This window comes from Corylus avellana, chromosome ca6, assembly GCF_901000735.1.
Source record: "Corylus avellana chromosome ca6, CavTom2PMs-1.0".
Taxonomy (NCBI): Eukaryota; Viridiplantae; Streptophyta; class Magnoliopsida; order Fagales; family Betulaceae; genus Corylus; species Corylus avellana.
Window position 1 is genome coordinate 159,633 of NC_081546.1, and position 21,537 is coordinate 181,169.

General features: G+C 36.6%; 3 protein-coding genes across 3 annotated transcripts; 2 read left to right on the forward strand and 1 right to left on the reverse strand.

The window, feature by feature from the left end:
• The first annotated feature begins 1,750 nt into the window (after positions 1-1,750).
• LOC132183989 (uncharacterized) lies at positions 1,751-3,476 on the forward strand. The gene has a single exon (XM_059597466.1). The coding sequence runs from the start codon at positions 1,861-1,863 to the stop codon at positions 3,151-3,153; it is 1,293 nt and encodes a 430-aa protein (XP_059453449.1). The 5' UTR covers positions 1,751-1,860; the 3' UTR covers positions 3,154-3,476.
• A 5,621-nt stretch (positions 3,477-9,097) lies between these two features.
• LOC132184401 (DNA damage-repair/toleration protein DRT100) lies at positions 9,098-11,338 on the forward strand. The gene has a single exon (XM_059598029.1). The coding sequence runs from the start codon at positions 9,398-9,400 to the stop codon at positions 11,198-11,200; it is 1,803 nt and encodes a 600-aa protein (XP_059454012.1). The 5' UTR covers positions 9,098-9,397; the 3' UTR covers positions 11,201-11,338.
• A 351-nt stretch (positions 11,339-11,689) lies between these two features.
• LOC132184804 (high mobility group B protein 7-like) lies at positions 11,690-13,610 on the reverse strand. The gene is made up of 8 exons (XM_059598571.1): positions 13,387-13,610; positions 13,174-13,256; positions 13,027-13,075; positions 12,819-12,926; positions 12,650-12,707; positions 12,518-12,562; positions 12,335-12,421; positions 11,690-12,227 (listed from the first exon to the last, which is right to left on the reverse strand). Exons 1-8 carry the CDS (start codon positions 13,494-13,496, stop codon positions 12,075-12,077), a joined length of 693 nt encoding a protein of 230 aa, XP_059454554.1. The 5' UTR covers positions 13,497-13,610; the 3' UTR covers positions 11,690-12,074.
• Between the last annotated feature and the right edge of the window lie 7,927 nt (positions 13,611-21,537).

A 21,537-nucleotide genomic window follows, 5' to 3' on the forward strand; every position in this document is an offset into this window, starting at 1 on the left:
TATTTTTTAAATACGGACCACCTTGAGCTAATGGGGTGGTTCAAAACGACCCCAATTTTTTTAATTATATTTTTTATATATATATAATTTTTCCTTAATTTTCTCAATCACCATCCAAACATCATCGCAACTCTAATTGCTCCTCGATATTCAAGTTGCCTGAACATTGTGGATATGAGTAATCTTTATCTCAAAAAGTAATGTGGTGTTTAAAATTATAATTTGATTAAAATTTAACAGTGATCTATCCCAAATTCAGTTTGAATTTCAAAAGCCTTTGGAGGGTAGAGATAATTATCTCCTCATATGATCAAATTAAAATTCAATGAAATTTATTTCATATATTTTTTATAGGTAAAACTGACTCTTAAAAACTGATAAGAGAAAATAGCATATGAAAGTAATATGATAATCTATTAGATATAATTTCTCAAACTTATATACGTATGGTTAAAATTGTACTTCACAAATGTGAGACACTTGATATTGTAACATTTCACCACGCTTCTGAATCTAGCGCTCACAACGACCCACTATATCGACATTGATTCTTGGTGACTTCAATAACTTAATATATATATATATATATATATATGAGCATTCAATAACTTAATATTGTGTCATACATAATATTAACACATCTTAATCCCTATGTGAAAACGGGCTTGCAAGAAGAAAGTGTCAAAGAGTATATATATATATAGTTAAAAAATTGTACTTAAGTCATATGAAACATTTAATAAAACTCAACCACAAAGAACCACAACCCATTGATCTTATACATGGCATGATAACTAACTTTAATACCAAATAATACAAATTTTAAATAAAATTCACATTTAAAAATTGCCATGCTAGAAGAAAGGTGTCTAAAAATTGTATACAAATAATTAAAATTGCAATTAACCAATACGTGTCGCTTGAAATCGCACCATTTACCTTTTTTTTTTTTTTTTAACTCGGAGTGAATTCCTTCATGTATGTAGTACACAGTACACAGTAGCAAACAAAATTTCTGGTAAGAAATTCAAACTTATCGATCAAACAAATTCCAAATGGCATGGCACATGCGATGCAATGACAAGGAAAAGGAAACAAGAAAGTAAGGACCAATCATTAAAGTATTTGGGTCTACTTTTATAACTTTTTTAAGCTTTTGTGACAACCTCATCAGCAGCTACTCAGAAATCTTATCCTCCAAATTAAGTTCCAAACAGAGAAGAAGAAACCTCTACCACGTTTTTTTTTTTAAAAAAAATAATATATATATATATATATTAAGGTATCTAGTTTCACCTATGGCCCGAAATAATATATTGTGCTTCCCACACTTAAGATGTGGGTTACCAGTCTAGAGGCCTCAAGATAGGATCTACCAGACTAATCCCCTCTACTAGAGTCTAGAGGAGCAGTGATCTGCAGCACAATGACGTGCATGAACAGTTATACATGCCAGTATTATTTAATTATAAAATATAATTAAATAATTATTTAAACAGTATATATATATATATATATATTATAACATTAACGTATATACACATCAGTGTGATGCATATCACTCTTAGGGTCTAAAGATAGTAAGCGTGGGTTTTGGGTGAAAATGGCTCCAAATGTCAAGTAGCACTCAAGGAGATTAGAACTTGAGATCTTGAGGGCCCACACCACAAGATTCCAAGCTCTTCACCAACAGAGAAGTAGGAAGTAGGAAGTAGGAAGTAGGAACCTCTACCACGTCTCTTTGTTATAGGATCAAAAGTAGGAACCTCTACCACGCATCTTTGTTATAGGATCAAACCCAACAACGCACTTCGAGATTATCGTCATATATCTTCTTCCGTCTTCACATCTGAGCCAGCCATGCCGTCTTCTTCTTCTTCACTACTATATTGCCCACCATCCACCCTCCAATCCCTCTTAGACTCAGCCCGCCCCTTCCTCCGCGGCGAGCTCGAATCCATCGACGAGAATTTACCTTCGCTTGTCGCCGTGTTGCGCTCCGTTGGAGCCGGTGAGTGCTGGCACAAGCACGGCAGCTTCCTTGACCACCTCGTCGATATATACCGCATCCTCAAGATTTGGAAAGCACCCGACTCCGTCTGCCTTTGCGGTCTCTTCCACTCCGCCTACTCCAATTCTTACGTCAACCTCGCCATATTCGATCCCTCTACGGGACGCGACGTCGTTCGCGGCTATGTTGGGGAGGCTGCCGAGAGGTTAATCCACTTGTTTTGTATCGTGCCAAGACAACCTCTCATTCATGATGATCTGCTGTTCCATTACTCTGACTCCGAACTCGTCGAACACCTTAAGCTTTCCGAGATATCGTTGAGGAATGCCAAGGAAAAGGGTTTGTTCAATGAAGAAGAGGATTGGAGGAAGAAGCTGCAGTCGCTTCTTCCCGCTGATGGGATTACTGTGAAGCACATCAAGACCGGTGAAGATGTCCCCGTCTCTAGAAGGGTGGTGGCCACTTTCCTTTTGATGACGATGGCCGATTTCAGTGACCAACTTTTTGGCTTTCAAGATGCGCTATTTGATAACTCTGACGGTCGCCTCAGTTTTTCAGGGAACAATTATGCGGCTTTGTGGCCAGGCGATTGCAAGCCCGGGCTATGGATGAATTCTATTTCGAGGATGGGAGCACTTTACAGTTTGATTGTGAGGGAGGAAGATATTTTGATGGAGGGAAAAAGAAGGGCTGGTGATTATGATCAGGATCAGGATAGAGATGATGAAGATATTGAGCTTGTGCTTGTGGTTCCACCCGTTTTTGACAAGTGTACAAGGGTTTTGGATGCAAGGGAGCAAATTGTTGCAAGGGACTTGTACTGGGAAGCTGTTTGTGATATGTCTGACAGAGGGATAGAGAGGGCGGAGGAGTTGTTGTTAAGGTGTGTTGAGAAGAACCCTTTTGTTGGGGAACCACATGTGGTGTTGGGTCAGGTATACTTGAGCAAAGGGAGGTTTGAGGAGGCTGAGAGTGAGGCTGAGAGAGGGTTGACCCTTATGCTGGAGTGGGGGAGTCCATGGGATAAGAGGACGTCTTGGGAAGGATGGATTGCTTGGACCAGAGTTGTGTTGATGAAGGCAAAGGAGAAGTCATGGCCACACACTTCTTGGGGCATTCTCAACTTGGGCCTTGTAAGGTAATAATAATTACTTGGTGATCAGTACTACTGCAAGCATGATCCATCCATCGATCTACTCAATTATGGATTTGCCAATCAATAAATTAATAAACTTTACTAAGTCCACCCACGTACGGCCTGCATTCAAAAGCTCATGACTCATGAGTCATGATCATCGAGTGCAGTAGGGTTTGCTCTATAAATCTAAGTTTAATTGTCTTTCTATTTAGGCTGCTGGTGTGCCTTAATCTATTGTAAGCCAAAAAAAAATATCAGTTATTTTGAAATCAAGTCTTAAACTCTTATGATACAAAGAGATCATCAATACATACTTTCTTCAATTGGGACCTGCTTGCATGCGGATTAAAAGCAGATCGACCGACGTGAGTAGTTTCTTGAAAAAGGCTATATATATATATATATATATATATGATTTTTCATTCACTAGCTAGTATAGCAGATGGTCAATTGTGTTGATGTTTTTAGTAAATTAGTTTTCAATTCTGTACAGTTTATGAGAAAATTATCATTCGATCCACATGGCTGAAACTTGAATAGCCATTGAATTCAAAGGGAAATACAAACATCGCGATCGAAGAAAAAGGCTTACTTACAGTAGTAATCAAATTAAAGAAATGCAGCATGATTTGAGTATCTACCCAACTTCTTCCTAGGACGAGTGTTTTACAGCTCTGATACCAAAAAAAATGTTGTTATCATCAACATTCAACATTGGTCCTCCAGGCTCCAGCACTGAATTTGGGCTTAGAATTCTTCTCCTTTTTCGTTAATTTTGATAGCTTAAATACAGGCTCTACGAGCGACGTGACTAGGCACCAGCCCACTAACCCACGACTTCAGTCTCCAATAATAAAGCCCATAAAACAAAGTCATAACCTACCTAAAAACAAGGGCGTGACTTCAACCAACTCAATACGTTTTTTTTCTTTTCATTAGCGCTATACGCTGGGAGCCACGCTTTAATACATGGTCTTATCTTTTTGAATTTCTTTAAGCTATTGAAGTAGCACCCTTGACGATGTAGATCTACTAGTTTAAAAGCATTAAAAAGACACGTGATCTCAGGGCTCCTTCCACACGTGACACAAGGCCCGGAGTTTTGTTGATGAAGGCAAAGGAGAAACAGAGCTGTTTGATTCCTCAGCCCCCTTTCTCCTTTGTATTGAGCTTTACCCTAAATTAGGGTAAAGTCGACTTAACTCCCTTAAACTATTACTCCAATGACAATTTATTCTCAAAATTATCAATTGTGACAATTTACCCTACAAACTACCAAAACAATAACAATGTACCCCCAATACTAGCAAAGTGATGAAATTACTACTATATAATTTTCAATAAGTCAAAAATATTCTTAATTTTTTTTTTAAAAAACATAAATTTTAGTATTTTTGTTTTTATTTTAGTAGGGTAGTTTCGTCATTTTGTTAAAAGTGGGACATACATTGTCATTGTGGACAAGAAGTGAAGTCATTAGGATGGTAGTTTTAGGGGGTTAAGTGAACTTTACCTAAAAAATTAATAATAATCTAAGCAAAAATAAATGCTTATCGTGGACAAATAAGTCCAATGTAGCAATACAATACAATACAATACAATACCAAAAAAAAAAAAAAAAAAAAAAAACTAGTCACATCTGCACTATTACTCCAAAAATGCTAATTAATTTGGAGTTTCTCTAAAATTCATTATAAAACTCAATTTCATCTAATAACTAGGCAATGTAGAATTTAATACCATGACAATCTTTATAAATTATTCACTCTATATTCACTACTTCTCATCTTCTCGATATGAGATGGAAGTGTTGCATCTTATATTTAAAATTTTCGTGGATTTAATTATTAATAGAGTTGTTGGAGATAGGTAAATATTTCAAAATAATAACAATAAAAGGATCGGAGGCGCAGACGTACACGTCGTCTCTCGCCTTATCTCCTCTGATTGAACTCAAACCACTTTAATTTGAGCTATTCAACCCATTTCAGAATCATATATATATATATATATATATATATATATATATATATCATAACGGTCCCTTTGGCGAAACAGATTAAACCAAACTAACCCAATGACATCTTCACACACGACCCAAACCCTCCTGGACTCAGCCCTTCCCTTCCCTTCCGGCCCTTCCCTTCCTCCGCAGCGAGCTTGAATCCATCCACAAGCACGGCTGCTAGTTTTCTTCAACACCTTGTCGAAGTATACCGTGTTCTCAAGATCTGGAAAGCGCGTGTGCCTTGGTGGCCTCTTCCTCCACTCAGCTAGCGTACTCCAAAGATCATCTTTTATTCCATTACTCACACTCCGAACTCGTCCAACACACCTTAATTAGCTTTCCGAGGTATATATGGTTGAGCAATGCCAAGGAGAAACAAACTGCAAGCAGCCTCTTCTTCCCCGGTGGTGGCATTAATTGATGCCCTATTGGATAACTTTGATGGCCCTGGCGATGGCAGGCTAGGGCTGTGGATGATGAATTCGATATCATATCGAGGATGGGAGCGGTGGTTTAAAGTTGTTGGGTCCAGTGTCTAGTGAGGTAAATGGCTTTCTTACTTCGTTTATCAAGAGCCCAATTAAATGTAGTGCATCTTCAGCCCATAACCCAGCTTCCTCGGCCATTTCCTAGTTTCTCATTCTGTGTTGTGGAAGTGGAACCAACCAAATGTCCAAATTGTCCAATGTCAACTACCTTTATCTCACTCAAACAGTACTCCCTACCTTTACTCAACCCCATGTTATTTCTTTTCTCAGTATTTTTTTGTTTCTTATGAATTCTAATTTTCGGTGTTAATGTGGGAGAGAGGCCAAAAAGAAGAGAATCTCAAAAGCTTCACATGCATGCTGTCCAAGTTTTTCAACCACGGCGGCTACTTGAAGCTTATGCTTGTCTGTCAATTGCCATTCCTACGGAAAAATGAAAACAAAATCCAACATAATTTTTTAGAAAACTTAACGGATTCAGTGAACATTAATTAATTAATGAGGGAGCCCGGCCCTTGCATTTGTTATAAGCTAAGCATTTGAAATCCAAAAAAAAAAAAAAAAAACCAGTTGCTTTTCGGACACTCCCTAGCTAGCATGAGTATGAGTAGGTTGTAATCAAATTCATAACACTCATGATAATTGATATGATGAACAAATTTTATGCAACATTTCTCACATAAATAGGGTCTAAGAACCTTTGAACATGAATAACAATCATTCTTCTTAGCTTCTTAATAAGTGTATATAGGAGGAGGACCCTCGATCTAGTGGTGGCCAGGGGGTCCTCAACTGCCCACCTTTAGGGGCTTTAGAGGAGCCTGGGGCCATGCCTTTAAAATCTTCAAGTTAAAGACTCCAGAATCCAAATTTCCAGTTGAGCAAAAAATTACTCCTAGTCAACATTGTCGATGGAGTCGGGCCAATTACCTTTCTTGCGCAATCAACGCAACCTAATCCATTCACTCAAATCTTGAATAACCAACAAAACCTGACAATATATAAAACATCCCCAATCACAATCATATATCATTATACTGCAAAGGAGACAGACGACTACAGTGTTCATATCCCACTAAAGTCTTGATGCCTCCATGCACCAACTTACTACCGGCTTCCCATCATTTTCAATCAAAGTTTACAAACATAAATTTGGTGTCAATGTCTTTTAAATAAGCCTCATAATTGTTAAAATAACTCCCGAAATCGACGTGAACTCAATATTAATAAACATTAATAGCAATGTCCACTAAAAAAAAAAAAAAAAAGAATCAGATTTGCTGATCATTTTCAATTCATTCACTGCTAATTAATTAATTAATATTTGAATGAAAAAGAAATGAAAAGAAAAAGAAAAAGGGCCTCAAAACTTGCTTTTTGGTGTCATATCATGTTTTAATTTTCAATAATTAGAAAAATAAGCTTCTTCTTTTTTGTAAGTAAAACCATATGATATATAGAATTAGTGGCCCGTGAGAGGGAGGAGTTTGTCTCTGCGCACTTTACAGCCCGTCAGTCAGCCGATAAAATTTGAAAGACGGGGAGGGGGGGGGTCACAACTCACACGCAAGGGTAATATTCCCTCCAGCTCATCAAACGACAAAGGCACAAACACCAAGAAATCAGGACCGTTAGATCTTTTCTTTCCAATTGCTTAATAACGGGCATATATTGTATGGTCCCACAGGACCACCAACCCTTAAGGCTGAAGGCTGGCCCCGCACAAGTGGAAGTGGTTGATTGATTTGGAATGCGATTAAGTAAAGAAATTTGATTAACTAGTCATTACCAAGATTTAACAAGGCAACCCCGTAACTGATTGACCTACTTTAGAGTTTAGACCAATCATAATGCCTACCCAACCCCCCCCCAAAACAAAAAAAATGTAACACTTTTATGCTTTGCTACTTCAACCAAGACACAAGGACAGATCAATAAGATAGAAATTATAAATGATTTAAAAAAAAAAATTTGTTAATACTATATTTTTATTTTATAATTAGTTAATAATATTGACGTGACATTTCAAAATAATTATTAATTTTTTTTTTATTTAAAAAAAAAAAAAATTAATCAAATGATTAGTTTGAAATGCAACATGATGAATATTTGATAAAATTATAGTATCTATTATTTCTCAGATTTAGAAATTACATTTTATCTTGCAATTATTTTACAATGCTGATGTAACTGTTTAAATCAACTTTTTTTACATTTATAAAAACCCAATTTTTAATTGCAACGGTCATACCAACGTTATAAAATAATTATCAATAATTATACAATAAACAAAAAAAATGATATATAAAATTACTCTTATTCTAGAATGGGACGTTACGCTGAGCATTTTCCAAAATGTGGGGAAGGGTGGGGAAGAGAAATTGCCGAAATAGAACTTGAGTCAACATGCATGAATAATTGTCTGACGGGACTTCTACCAAAATTCAACAATTTTGACTAATAGATTATATATATATTTTTTAAAATAGTATTTTAATGTGATATATAAAGTGAGAAATTTTTTCATGGTTTACATTAACAATATTTTTTGCTGGGAAAAGTATTTTGTGTTTTAAATTATTTGTTAATAATTTTGAGAAAAAAGTGTGTTTTTGTTTTGAAAAGGAAAAAACCTTGGAAGAATATAGCCAAATACAGCTATATTTTTCAGCCAAATTTACATCCTAATTAGTCACAATTACCTTTTAAGAAGTCGAGTGTGAGTACTCTAAATAGTCTCCAATTTAAGACAAATTAATCGGCCCTAACTAGACAAAACCAAGCGATCTTCCAAATAAGATAAAATGTCCCTAATCATATCCGTTGTAATTTCTATGACTATGCCCTTCCTTTTAGAGGAAAATATATGGTGGTGGTTTGTTTCACCATCTACCTCCGCAAATCAATGTAAACCATTCCTTTTAGTTGCCTACAACTTCAAGCAGAATAAACGGTCACAATTGTGGAAGATGGCGAGGTGTTAGTTAATCTTATCATCCCCCAACAAAATTAGCAAATGGGAAAGGATTATTACCGCAAGCAAATTATTAAGAATTAGAATTACAAATGTAAAAAAAATTATTTGTTGGAACAAGTGTTTTAATCGCAAGCTTAGGGACCGTCTCAAAGAATAGTAGGCACGTGCTGCTGAACATTTATGGATGGCTCCAAGTCCAACCAGACTGTAAAATAAATGATTGTTAAAAGCATGAAAGTTTTTGTGGAGGTTGATTTCGAAAAGGAAGTGGAATTTTGAAACTAGTGCGCTCCAACGTTCAAATGTAACTAGGACCCTCGTGAGCCATCAAACGGCTCGCAAATGTCCATGTGAATGTCTTTAAACTGATTTTACCACCCTCCCACTTCCCCCTTCCCCCTTCCCCTCCCAATCCAAAAATGTTTTTCCCTTTCATAAAAAAGCTTTTTTTTTTTTCTTTTTTCTTTTTGTTCCTATAAATAAGAGGGACATTTGTTAAGAGTTTTTGCAGACCTCCAACCAAATTATAATTGTCAGTCACACTTTCTCAGGTTTTCTACTATCTTTTTCATCATTATACCTTCCTTTAGACGTGAAGGAATAGAATAAACTCTCTCAATGCCTCCTTGCCAACTTTTACCACTTTTTTCATGATAGAATATAAATTTTTTCACAGTCAGTGTCTCCTTGTCAGATCCCAAGTCCCCTGGAAAATTTCCATATATTTTTCAGCAAATTTCCTGATCTAATCAAGAGTCAAGACCCACCTTCCAAAATGCAAAGCCTGAGATGGGTTTTCAATGTCTTGCTCATATTTTCATGCTTCCATATGTTTTCGGAGTCCCTACCTCAAACAATCTCAGAAACCCAAACTCCCCCAGTTTGCTCAGAAGCAGATAGAGCTGCTCTGCTCAGCTTCAAAGCCAGAATCTCCAACGACACCACTGACATTCTCTCTTCGTGGACTGGAAGCGACTGCTGTGATGGAGGCTGGGAGGGCGTAGAGTGTAATCCAGCTACAGGGAGGGTTACTAGTTTGCAGTTGCAGAGACCGGATAGGGATGCTAGCATTTTCATGAAGGGCACTCTCTCCCCTTCTCTCGGCAGTTTGCGCTTCTTGGAGGTAATGGCTATTAGTGGGATGAAACATATTAGAGGTCCGATTCCTGAGACCTTCTCAAATCTAACCCATCTCATCCAACTCATCCTAGAAGACAATTCCCTTGAAGGGAACATTCCTTCGGGTTTAGGTCATTTGTCCTTACTTCAGGGCCTCTCACTTAGTGGGAACCGTTTGAGGGGGCAGATTCCTTCAAGCCTAGGGAATCTCAGGAATCTTCAACTCTTAAATTTAGCAAGAAATTTCCTGAGTGGTCCAATCCCACCCACTTTCAAAAACTTCCAAGCTCTCCAGTCTTTGGACCTTAGCTTCAATATCTTATCTGGGCTACTCCCAGATTCTCTCGGGCAATTCAAAAACCTCACCCTTATCGACCTCTCTAATAACCAGTTCTCGGGGCAGATGCCTATTTCCCTCTTCAACTTACCCAGTCTATTGGACTTGTCTTTGAGCAATAACCAACTCACAGGTCAAATCCCAGACCAGATAGGGGACCTCAAATCCCTTACCACTCTGCAATTGAGTGCTAATCGGTTCACGGGTCATATTCCAGGATCCATTTCAAGATTACAGAGCCTTTGGAACCTTAATTTATCTCGAAATGGACTCTCGGATCCTTTGCCAGATACCCTTGGCAGGGGCATACATTCTTTGCTGTCTATAGACCTGTCTTACAACAACCTCAGTTTAGGAACGGTTCCTGATTGGATCAGAAGCAGACAACTTCGAGCTGTCCATCTAGCTGGCTGTAAACTCAGAGGAACCCTTCCGAGCTTTCCAAAACCTGATTCCCTCAACTCCATTGACCTATCTGACAACTATTTCACGGATGGTTTTTCTAATTTCTTTGCAAATCTGTCGAGTTTGGAAAAACTCAAGCTCTCCAACAACCAGTTGAAGTCAGATCTTTCAGAAATCAGATTGCAAGAGGGGCTCTCTTCTATCGATCTTCACTCAAATCAACTTACCGGGTCTCTCTCAAGGATCTTGAATAACAAAACAAGCAGCTTTTTGGAGGTTATAGATGTGTCTGGCAATCAGATAACAGGCAGCATTCCTGAATTTGGGGAAGGCTTAAACTTGAAAGTGCTCAATTTAGCAAGCAACAGGATTGCGACCCACATCCCCAGTTCAATTTCAAACCTTATTGAACTTGAAAGGTTGGATGTTTCGAGGAATCAAATTACAGGCACCGTTCCTACAGGTTTAGGCATGTTGCTAAAACTTCAATGGCTTGATCTGTCCATCAATGGGCTAACAGGAAGAATCCCAAATAGCTTGTTGGGGATTGAAGATCTAAGGCATGCAAACTTCAGAGCAAACAGACTCTGTGGAGAGATACCGCAAGGGAGGCCATATAATATCTTCCCTGCAGCCGCTTATGCCCACAATCTGTGCTTGTGTGGCAAACCCCTGCCACCATGCAGGGAAAAGAAACAAGGGAATATGGGCCAGTGAGATGCTGACTCGGTTTGTTCTATGAGCTATGCTCATGACATATGAGCATTATCATAAAGGAGAAGAGGAAATAGGTTCTGCATTCTGCAACAGTTAGTCTATTTATTCTAGCATTCATCTTCTTACAGTTCATTATTACTATTACTTAATAGAAATAATGATTTTATTATCAATTTCTCTTGATTTTATCATCTCAAAATTAGTAAGTTTTCCTTTTCTCAATATCTTAAAATAGACAAAACTTTCCACAAGTAAAAATTTTGCACATCTTCAATTCCCTAACATTTGTTCCATGTAGCAAACTATATCAGGTTTTTTCTTTCCTATTTCAAACCAAAACATTGTCAACACTGGCTCATCAATTTGGGACATCTAACATTACAGGTATAATAATAACTATACCATTTGCTAAAGGAAATCCCAAGAATACAAAAAATCAAAAATGAAAACATCTCAAAAGCAACTTCAGTAACCATCCCAAGCATCCTCTCTAAAGAATCTACCTCAACCTTCCATTGCATCTAGTCAAAGCAAATTAATGTGATCCATATTCAATAAGAGTTACAAGCATTCCACAACCAATACTGTTTTACTCATTGTAATTTGTAACTAGTCAATTGGCAAATCAAATAAGATGAAAGCCATCAGAACTACCAAGTCATAACATGGAAATGATTTGAACGAAATGCTTAACAAGTTTAGGAATTAACATTCTAATAAGAAATACACAGGATGCCCGAAAACCAAGAAACCATATTGCTTTTCAGAAAGTTCCTGGCATCTACACCTGAAACCACTAAACTAAACCAGATCCAAAATTTACAAGAGACAAGAAAATAATCATCAGACATGAAAAGTCAGTAAGCAATCTGTCCTACTCTCCATCAGATGCTACTTCCCCTTCCACTTCAACTTCCTTTTCTTCCACTTCAACTTCTTTCTCTTCCACTTCAACTTCCTTCTCTTCCACTTCAACTTCCTTCTCTTCCACTTCCACTTCCACTTCCCTCTCTGAACCTTCATCACCCTGAATAAGAACAAAGAAGCAATAGACTTTCAGAACAAAACCAACACAAATCTGAAAACAGCAACGCAAAGAAACAACGTTCACAGTATCTAAAAACAATGGCTTACGTCTTCATCTTCAGCATTGTCACTCTGCAAGGCCTTGTCATACTCTGCCTTAAGCTCAGAAGCTTTATCCACATACACTTTCTTCTCCTACAAACCAATTAATGCCCATAGGGTCAGAATAACACAACCCATCTAACCCAACAATCAACTTTGAAGAGACAACGAGAGTAATTCGAAACTCACTTCATCACTCAAGGATTTCCACTTCTCACCACCCTCCTTCGCGACCTAAGTTTCATGGTCCAACACAAATTAAGAAACTGACCCAAAATTTAATTACCAAATGAAATCAAATAATACACCAAAGATTTGTACCGTTTTAACATCCTTGTTCCCGGGATGTGCTTCCTTGTACTCCTTTCTAAAATCGTCCCTGAAACGCACGTAAGAAACATCCTCTCAACATACGCATCAAACAAAGCATTAAAATAAAACAAAAAGTATGACCAAGTGTAAAAGAGAGAGCGAGAGGGGGAGGCCGTACATGAAGATAAAGAAAGCAGTGGGAGGACGCTTGCGCTTGTTGGGATCCTTGCCCTTCTTCACGGTTTTTGCTCTCTTTGTTTTTGGCTCTGTGGCACTTGATTTCTTCCTGCCAAACAAAAAATCCAAAAACCAAAAGCACAAAAATGTTAATGCCCCAACCCGCAGAAGCGCATACACGTACACACGAAACCGAACAGATCTATTACCTCTCTGCAGGCTTCTTGAGCTCGGAGGACATCTCCACAACCTGGGCTTCTGAGCCGGAGAATAAAAAAAATTTAGTTTATAAATCACATGAAGATTGGTTCCTTGCCATTTAGACGGAAGGGAACAAAGATGAATTTGAGACCTACCGAGATTCAATTTGATCTTAGCATCGAGGGTGCAGCTGTGCATGCTAATGAGTGCCACCGGCACATCCTTTCTGCACTCTTCACTGCGTATACCCAAAACCCAAATCACATATCCATCAATCAAATCAAATAACCCATCCAAGGGCAGTAATGTAACATAGAGAACCATGTACAGAAAACAGATGGAGAGAGAGAGAGAGAGAGAGAGAGAACCATCGGGCAAAAGCGCTGCCATCCTTGGCTCGAAGAAGAGAAGCAGATGCAGCCTGGGCATCGGACGACGCCTCCACTCTCTTCCTCCCCTTTACTCCACCACCAGCCATTTCGCCTTCTTCGATTTTCACGCACAACACACAAGCGCACTCTAGGACTAGGAGATATAAATGCAGCGCCTGGCGAAAGAGGGAAATTTGCCAAATCCTTTTTGTGTTTTCCCGGGGAGTCTTTTGGCTTCCCGCCTTCTTTCCATTCCTTTCTTTTCATTTTCATTCTCGCGCGCTCAATCCCATTCCAACCCGGGCCCGCAACCCGACTCGTTTTATTGCATGTAAAACTCCTAATTATAGGTATTTTTTTTTTTTTTTTACATGTCCACGCTAAAAATAAGGAAAGGAATTCAAATTAGTGATTTTCGCTTCATAAGGCGTGATTCACAGCCGATTGAGCTATCATTTAGGGACTAATTATGGGTAATTGAGAGTATTTGAATGTTCAAATTCTATCATTTAACTTTATTTAGAATATGCATTGAGCTCCAATGTATCACCAAATTATATAATTTGTTTAAACTTTAATTATTTATTTTTCAAATGAATTCACGTTTATTTAATTAACTTATTTATACCTTATATAAAGTAAATATTATCATTGTTTATTTTTTGGTAAATTTATGCTAATTATTAATTAAATAATTATTGCTAATATTTTATTATTTACGTTAATTAATTTGAATCTTAAATAATCTAATCTAAAGTTTATATGTATGTTTTATAATATGTTTTATAATCTCAAGTTTTATAAATTCACACACACGCGCACACACATATATATATATACATATATATCAAGATTCATAATAATAATAATTTAAACTATATCTATTATATTACAAAGAGAAATCGTCTTTGTATCTCTCTCCTTGTACCCTTGAATTCACAAGTACCGACGGAGGACAAGAAGGCTGTGTTTGGCAATGGAATGGAAAAAGGAAGTAGAACAATACTGTATCAGATTTGATTGATATAAGAGAAAAAAGTAATAATGTTTTGTATAAAAAAATGAAAAAATTTGTTTTATAGTGATTTTTTTTATTTGAATAGTAATAAAAAATGATTGATGTGATGTAAAAAATAAGAATGTTGGGATTGATTTTGATAATAATTTTTTAGGTTTTTGGGTCCAGTCAGGTCCAGCCATTTGCCAAACACAACCGAAATTACCCAACCTCATACGTTACTTAAGATGCTCTAATTATAAAATTAAAATACTACTAAAAAAATGAAATTATATGAGCTGATATGAGTCGAGCTATTTTATACGAGTATACCTTGTTTAATAGTTGAACATAATTTTGTGTTTACGACTGATTCATTTATTGAACAAATCCAATCCAAGTCAAGTTTATATGAATAGGTACCAAGCAGGTTGTTCAACTGACTTGTTCATTTACAATCCTACTCCTAATTGGAGTTGTTTTAAACTTTGATGTCTTATTTTTCTTATTCTTTTTGTTTTTTGAGGTAGTTTAATGTGAGTGCAAATTGTGTTAGATTTGAGGGATAAAGACTCCTTTAGTACATGTGGTAAGATCGTTTATCAAATGGACCCATCAATTTCAAGAACAATCACATATGGTAACGTTGAACATCAAATAAACATAAAATGATACTTCTGTTCATATAATTAATGGTGATCAATGTCAACGTCTTTCAGAACATGATATATGTCCATATGCCTCATCAATATTATTTTAAAAAATTAAAATTATTTGTAGTGAGGAGATAAAACATTTGTTCAAATTAAAATTATTAAGTTAATTATATATACATTTTTAGACTTAAAAATTATACTTAATCTTTCATTCACACGTATTGAGATAAGAAATTATGATTCCACCCCACTACGACGGTTTTGTTACATGCAATATAGTATATTCACTGTCGGGTCTTAGGTATTTTTGATAGTAAAACTCTCTTGGTATAAAAGAATATTGTAAATTTGAAATGAATAAAAAGTTTTCAATTTTTCCGCATTAATGATTTTTATTGCCCTAAGAATATTAAAAAAAAAAAAGAAAAGGGTTAATAATTTTTTTGGTACTTAAGTTTGCATTTTTTTTATTTTTTCCTCAATGAGTTTTAAAACTGTACAAATCTAGTACTCAACCTATGAGAAAAGATAGAATTAGTATCTCTATCAGTTCAGTCAACAAAATTAGTACGTGTCACTCCCATAATACGCCACGTGGCGTAAAAAAAAAAAAAAAATGGGGATGGCTCATTTGGGGGTGGCTTGGCCACCCTCATGGAGCCAAGGGGGTGGCTCGACTCGACCACCACCATCCAGGCCACCCCTAAAATTTTTTCTTTTTATTTTTAATTTTCTATGTTACGTGGTGTATTATGGGAATGACATATGCTAATGTCATTGACTGAACTGATAGAGATATTAATTTTATATTTTTTCATAAGTTGAGTACTAAATTTGCATCATTTTAAAAGTCAAGGAGAAAAAAAAAAAAAAAAAAAGTGCAAACTTCATTACCAAAAAAAAAGTTATTAAAAAAAAGGGGGTTGTATATTGTGAATGTCTGAGCTCGCGCCCTTTTAATTTACTCAAATTACCCCTTATTTTATTAGGGCACAAGAAAGAATCCAATACAGTGTCGGAGTAGTCTGGCTGGTAGCTCATCTTCAGCTGCACCATGGACCCGTTTGGGTTCGCGGTGAGTGGGAAATCAAATGGGCAGACCCTCCTCAACCCAAGCGCGGATGGGTGAGACCCATTTTGTAGTTTGGTGTTTAAGGACCCGTACCTGGAAACTTCCACCAAGTTACCCAAGCCAAAGGCGCCTCTTCGTACGGCCTGGGAGAGAACACCCAACCACACGGGATCAAACTCTATCCCTGTGATCCTTACACTTTGTACACCACTGGTGTTTCGGCCATCAAACGTAAAGAAAAAGTAGAGGAAGAAGAACGTGTCAAATCAATTTTAGTAGTAGTAGAAGAAGAAAGTGATGCATTGTTAGCTTGAAGAGAAATGGCCTGGAGATTCAGGCTTCTTTTTGCGATTTCACTATTGCTTATGCTTTTAGGTACGTGCTTGATAATCTTAGGCTCTTCTGCATCAATCTCTTTCAAATATTGTTCTTGGGTTATAATGAGTGTTCTGTTTTCTTACTTTTTGAACAATTTTGAGGTGGAGTTTCTCTGTCTTCATGGGATTCATTTGTTTTGTGTTAATCAGATCTTGATTCTCTGTAATGGGATTGATCTCCGACTCTCAATAATAACTGGGCCTTTCTTATGAAAGCCAATCTACATTTTGAATAGGGTTGAACCTAACAAGCCCCAGACTAATTAGGTTGCGCGTCCTGCCCCTTTCTCCCAAAGACTACTTCCTCCTAAAAAAGTGAATCAAAATGCTAAAATTCTCGAGGTGTTCAAGCAAGTTAAAGTGAACATACCCCTTTTGGATGTGCTAAAACAACTTTCTTCATATGCTAAGTTTTTTAAGATTCGTGGATGGTTAAGTTGTTAAGTGTAACTTAAAGTACAAGAGAAGGCATTTTGGACTGAACAAGTGACTGCAATCATTCAAAACAACGCACCTTCTAAGTATAAAGATCCAGGTCGTCCCTCTCTTTCACGTGTGATTGGTAATTCCAAAATAGAGTAAGCTTTGCTTGATCTTGGGGCTAATGTGAATCATTTGCCATATTCAATGCATGTTAACTTAGGGCTAGGGAGTTAAAAGCCACTTCCATAGCTTTGCAAATTGTCGACTGATCTGTAAAAATTCTCAGGTGTTGTTTAGGATGTGTTGGTCCTAGTGTACAAATCTTACCTTTCAATTGATTTTCTTGTCTTGGACGCACTGTTTTGAATGCTGGTTCACAGATTCCTGTAATTTTTGAACGCCCATTACTTGATACTTTCAATGCTTTGATCAATTGTAGGACTCACGTCTTTAAATCATCCTTTGACAATATGACCCTAGAGTTGAATATTTTCAATGCATGCAAAGAACCTAGGGAAGATGGGGGATGTCCGTGAACTGAACTTGGTTGAGATATATAGTTGAGCTAGATCACTTTATTGTCTTGTTTTTCTAATCCTTTAGAATCTTGCTTGGCTAATTCTTGTGATTTCATTCTTTGTGAGGTACTATTTGCACATAGATTAGAGCCGCAGGGGTGGAACCAAACATTTAATAATATGGGGACAAAATTGAAAAAAAATAAAAATTTGGGGGAACATTTCATAAAAAATCATAAATTTTAGTGGCAATTTTAAAATTTTTTCCACCCCTGAATTTAGAGGTGAACACATGGAGGCCTATGTTTGGAGAACCGTTGCCATCGAGTGAGAAGGTGACCAATGTGAAGTTGAAACTCTTTTCAGCAGCACGCAGGTATGCACATTTAGGATCCAAGCTTGACTTTTCGGTGGTAAGCCCTTCTAAACTCGATGCTTTGCAAGGAGGTAAGTCGCATGATCTTTTGAATGAGTACAAAAGTGTGATTGGCTGGAACATTGGTAAGAAAAAGAGGATGAAGTGAGAGAATCGTGTCTGTATGATGTGCCAAGCATTTAGTGTTAGTGTTAGAGTAGTAGTTAGGTTATGCCTGCTGTTTTTGTTATTTTTGTTTTCTAATCCCTTTTGCAGGTGTTAAAAGTATTTAGTTTATGTTTATCACCTTGAGGTACCCTCCAAAATCTTTTAACTCTTTGTTCATTTTCTTTCTTTATATTGAGGATAATGTAAATTTTAGGTTGGGGGGAGGGTGCTTGAGATGAATTGCATGTTATTTTTGTTCTATGTTAGTGTGTTTTTAATCCAATTTTCAAAAGTTTTGTTGCTTTGGCATGAGTTTTAAGCTTGAAGTTCATTATGCTGCTTCTTTCTAAAGAACACTGTTTTTCAAGCAAGTTGCTTGAACTATGAAATTTGTAGACTAATTCCTTCATTTCCAGGAACCCTTTTATTGTAGTCTGTGACTCAAGAGACCCAAAAGCCAATTCCTTGGAAGGTGAACATGGAAATTTCTCAAAATTAAGTTCGTCTGCTGTTGACCCAAAACATGAATTTTTTTGAAGCCTTTAGATTGGGTGTTAGGAAGTCATGTTTGCTAGATGACAACCAATAGATCACATTTACAGTGTCATGTATATAGCTGCTGGTTTCTTTAGGAGCTCTCTATATTTGCAAATGGCAATTCTATTGGGCAGTTCTGCTAAATGTGTTTCTGCTGATGTTATATACTGAATATTTACTAAAAAAGACCAAAGAAGGAAAGAAAATATATGGTATTCCATATATATGGAATATGTATTCTCATAAAATATTAACCGTACATTTTCTTCTTTTTGTTTGGTTTTTATTAGGCATCCTAGGGATGGAGAGCAAATCACTTGAATTTGTTAATAATTTTCTTTTCTTTCTTTTTTTTCAATTTTTGGAAATTACTTGAAAATTGAGATGATGAATAGGACTAATTTTGTGGCAGGAAATGAGAAACATTCAAATATCTCCACTTGAGAATACTTAAATGTTTAGGAGGAGATGCAGGATTTAATTATGTTGCAAGAGTTAAGGGATGGAATCTTTAGTCCGGTGTTGGGGATGAAATCGTCGTGTGAAACTGACTACATTCACATTTAGGCCTTCCAGCTCAATTAATCGCAAAGTTAGTTATAGCCTTATAGCCTTATAGGGGACGAATCAAAGCGACGACTGTAGCAAGAGGCTAAACGACAACAAAAAGAGAAAATAGGCTGAGGCAACAACTTTTATAATACATAGCATCTTGCGGCAAAACTTCATTCTCACAGAAACAGTGAATAGTATGCCTACCATTTGTAATGAAAGACAATTTAAAGTTTATCTAGAAATGGATACTTGAAAACATTGAATAACATTTCTTATGTAGCAATTAGTAAACAACATGTGTCGATGCAAATAGTTACTCTTGACATGTTGCTAATTTATCATAATTAGTAAGTAACAACACATTTAGTAATGAGAGTATTCACATTGGACTCCTCAAATTTTCTTATTTTTAGTTAATAAATTACTTAAATTACCTTCTTCTTTTTTTAAGAACAAAAATAATAATAATTTTAGCTACCAATTTTTCCAAATAACTTACATCATCATTGGTCAATTTTAGCTGTCAACTTAATTTTATTATTTCAATTAAATATTTTTCTTTATGAAAGCAACTACATTTCAAAGACATTTACGTATCGTATGAGGGAAAAGAATGCTATACATAAGGTTTGGGGTAATGGGGGATAATGAGTTGTTGATGTATAACATATTTACTTCTTGTGAGGGGTCAAAAATTATTTCATAAAACTAAGTAGCTGGTTAGACGGTAACTACATTTTCCACCCAAAATTTGCATTCCAGGTAGCCAAAGGTTATTTTAGTTAGCTAGGTGTGAATGATCTTTTAGGGAACACAATTGTGATTGCTAAAATTAGATTTTTAGTGACAAGTCTTGTTGGTGTTGTTGTTGTTAAAAGTGTTTTTAGAAACAACTAACTTGGATTTGTTGTTACTATTCACGAGTAAGCATCGACAGTACGTAGACAGTTTGTTTTTGTAACAATTATTGTCGTTATTTTTTATTTGCATAAAGGTTAGGTAGTTGGAGGTGGACCACTTGCATGATGCATCAGTGCATCACGGCCGGGTATCATTCTGGAACATAAAGAAGCCGGAGAAAGACGAACAAAATCAAACAGAAAACGGAGAAACAGTTAATAAAATCCCGGTAATTATGAGACAATGAAAGCACATCGCGGACCAAGTTCAGAACTTTGTCTTCCTCGTCTTTAATTACCACATAAAGCAACTTCTGCGATCTGCCATGAAATGCTTTCCCAACAGTATTGATAATTGACGGTCGGAATTCAACAAGCATCTCTAGCTCTCGCTCCCTCATTTCTAATATATATATATGATTTACGCTTGAAACCGCGGTTGAGTCTTGATGATTTTCAAACTTGCCCCGGCCCGTCTACCAATATTTAAAGAAGGGACAGATTCATTTTGATATATATATTATATAGGGAGGATTAATTAATTGCAAGTATATACATATATAAAACATGCATACGATCGAAACTCATCATACTTGGAATTGAGTTGATCAACTCTACTTACGTACATACATTGTCTATTACATCAAACAGCGGATAATTAAAGATCAGATAACATATATTATAAGCAATAAGAAAGCAAAGAGAGAGAGAGAAAGAAAAAAGGAGCAAAAACCTCCTCTTCTTCTTCTTCTTCTTCATGAATGATCATCATCATCTTACAGTAGTTCTCTGATTAACATAAGAAACCGAAATTTCCGTTATCAAAGTTGAGAGCATAACTGAAGGGATCATAGTGGAAGCTGAACCTCTTCTGGTGCTTGGCCCTGGCCTTCACTTGTCTTCTAATCTCTGCTCTAACTCTCCAAAACAGACTCCTCAATTTCCTCTTCCCGCACATGGCCACCACGTTCGGATCAAAGCAAAACCCAATCACACCCATTTCTTCCAAACGCCAAAACAGCAAAGCAAAGAAGAAGAAGAAGAAGAAGAAGAAGTAGTAGTATTGGGGAGTGGTTTGAGAGGAAGGGGGCCGCGGGGGGTTTTAAGCTAAAAAAAAAAATAGTTTGTGTGCATGTGTGCGGCAGGAACAGAGACAGACTGCTTTATATGTCTATATGCATTGTGCGGTCGCTCTTGAGAAGTCTACGGTGCTGTCTGTCTGAAAGGGTATACGAGGGAGGGGATAGGAGGTCGCAGGGTCACATGGGTAAGAGAGACTGTACTCTACTCACTGCACCAAAATTGTCCAAGTCAAATAACACATGTACATGTACACACCACACACACACATAAATTAAGGAAAAAAGGAAAACTTTCAAGAGAAGATACTGCCCAATACCCATGACAAAATATAGAAAAAGTTCGCTTTTTTTGAGGCTTTGATGGACAGATGATTAGATATGTTCTTTTGTACTTTTTTTATTTTTTATTTTTATTTTTTATCTACGAATTTAATAATGCTGAAATAAACAATATTACTCTTTTAATAATAATAAATATATCTGATCCCTTCTGTTCTCTCAGTTAGAAA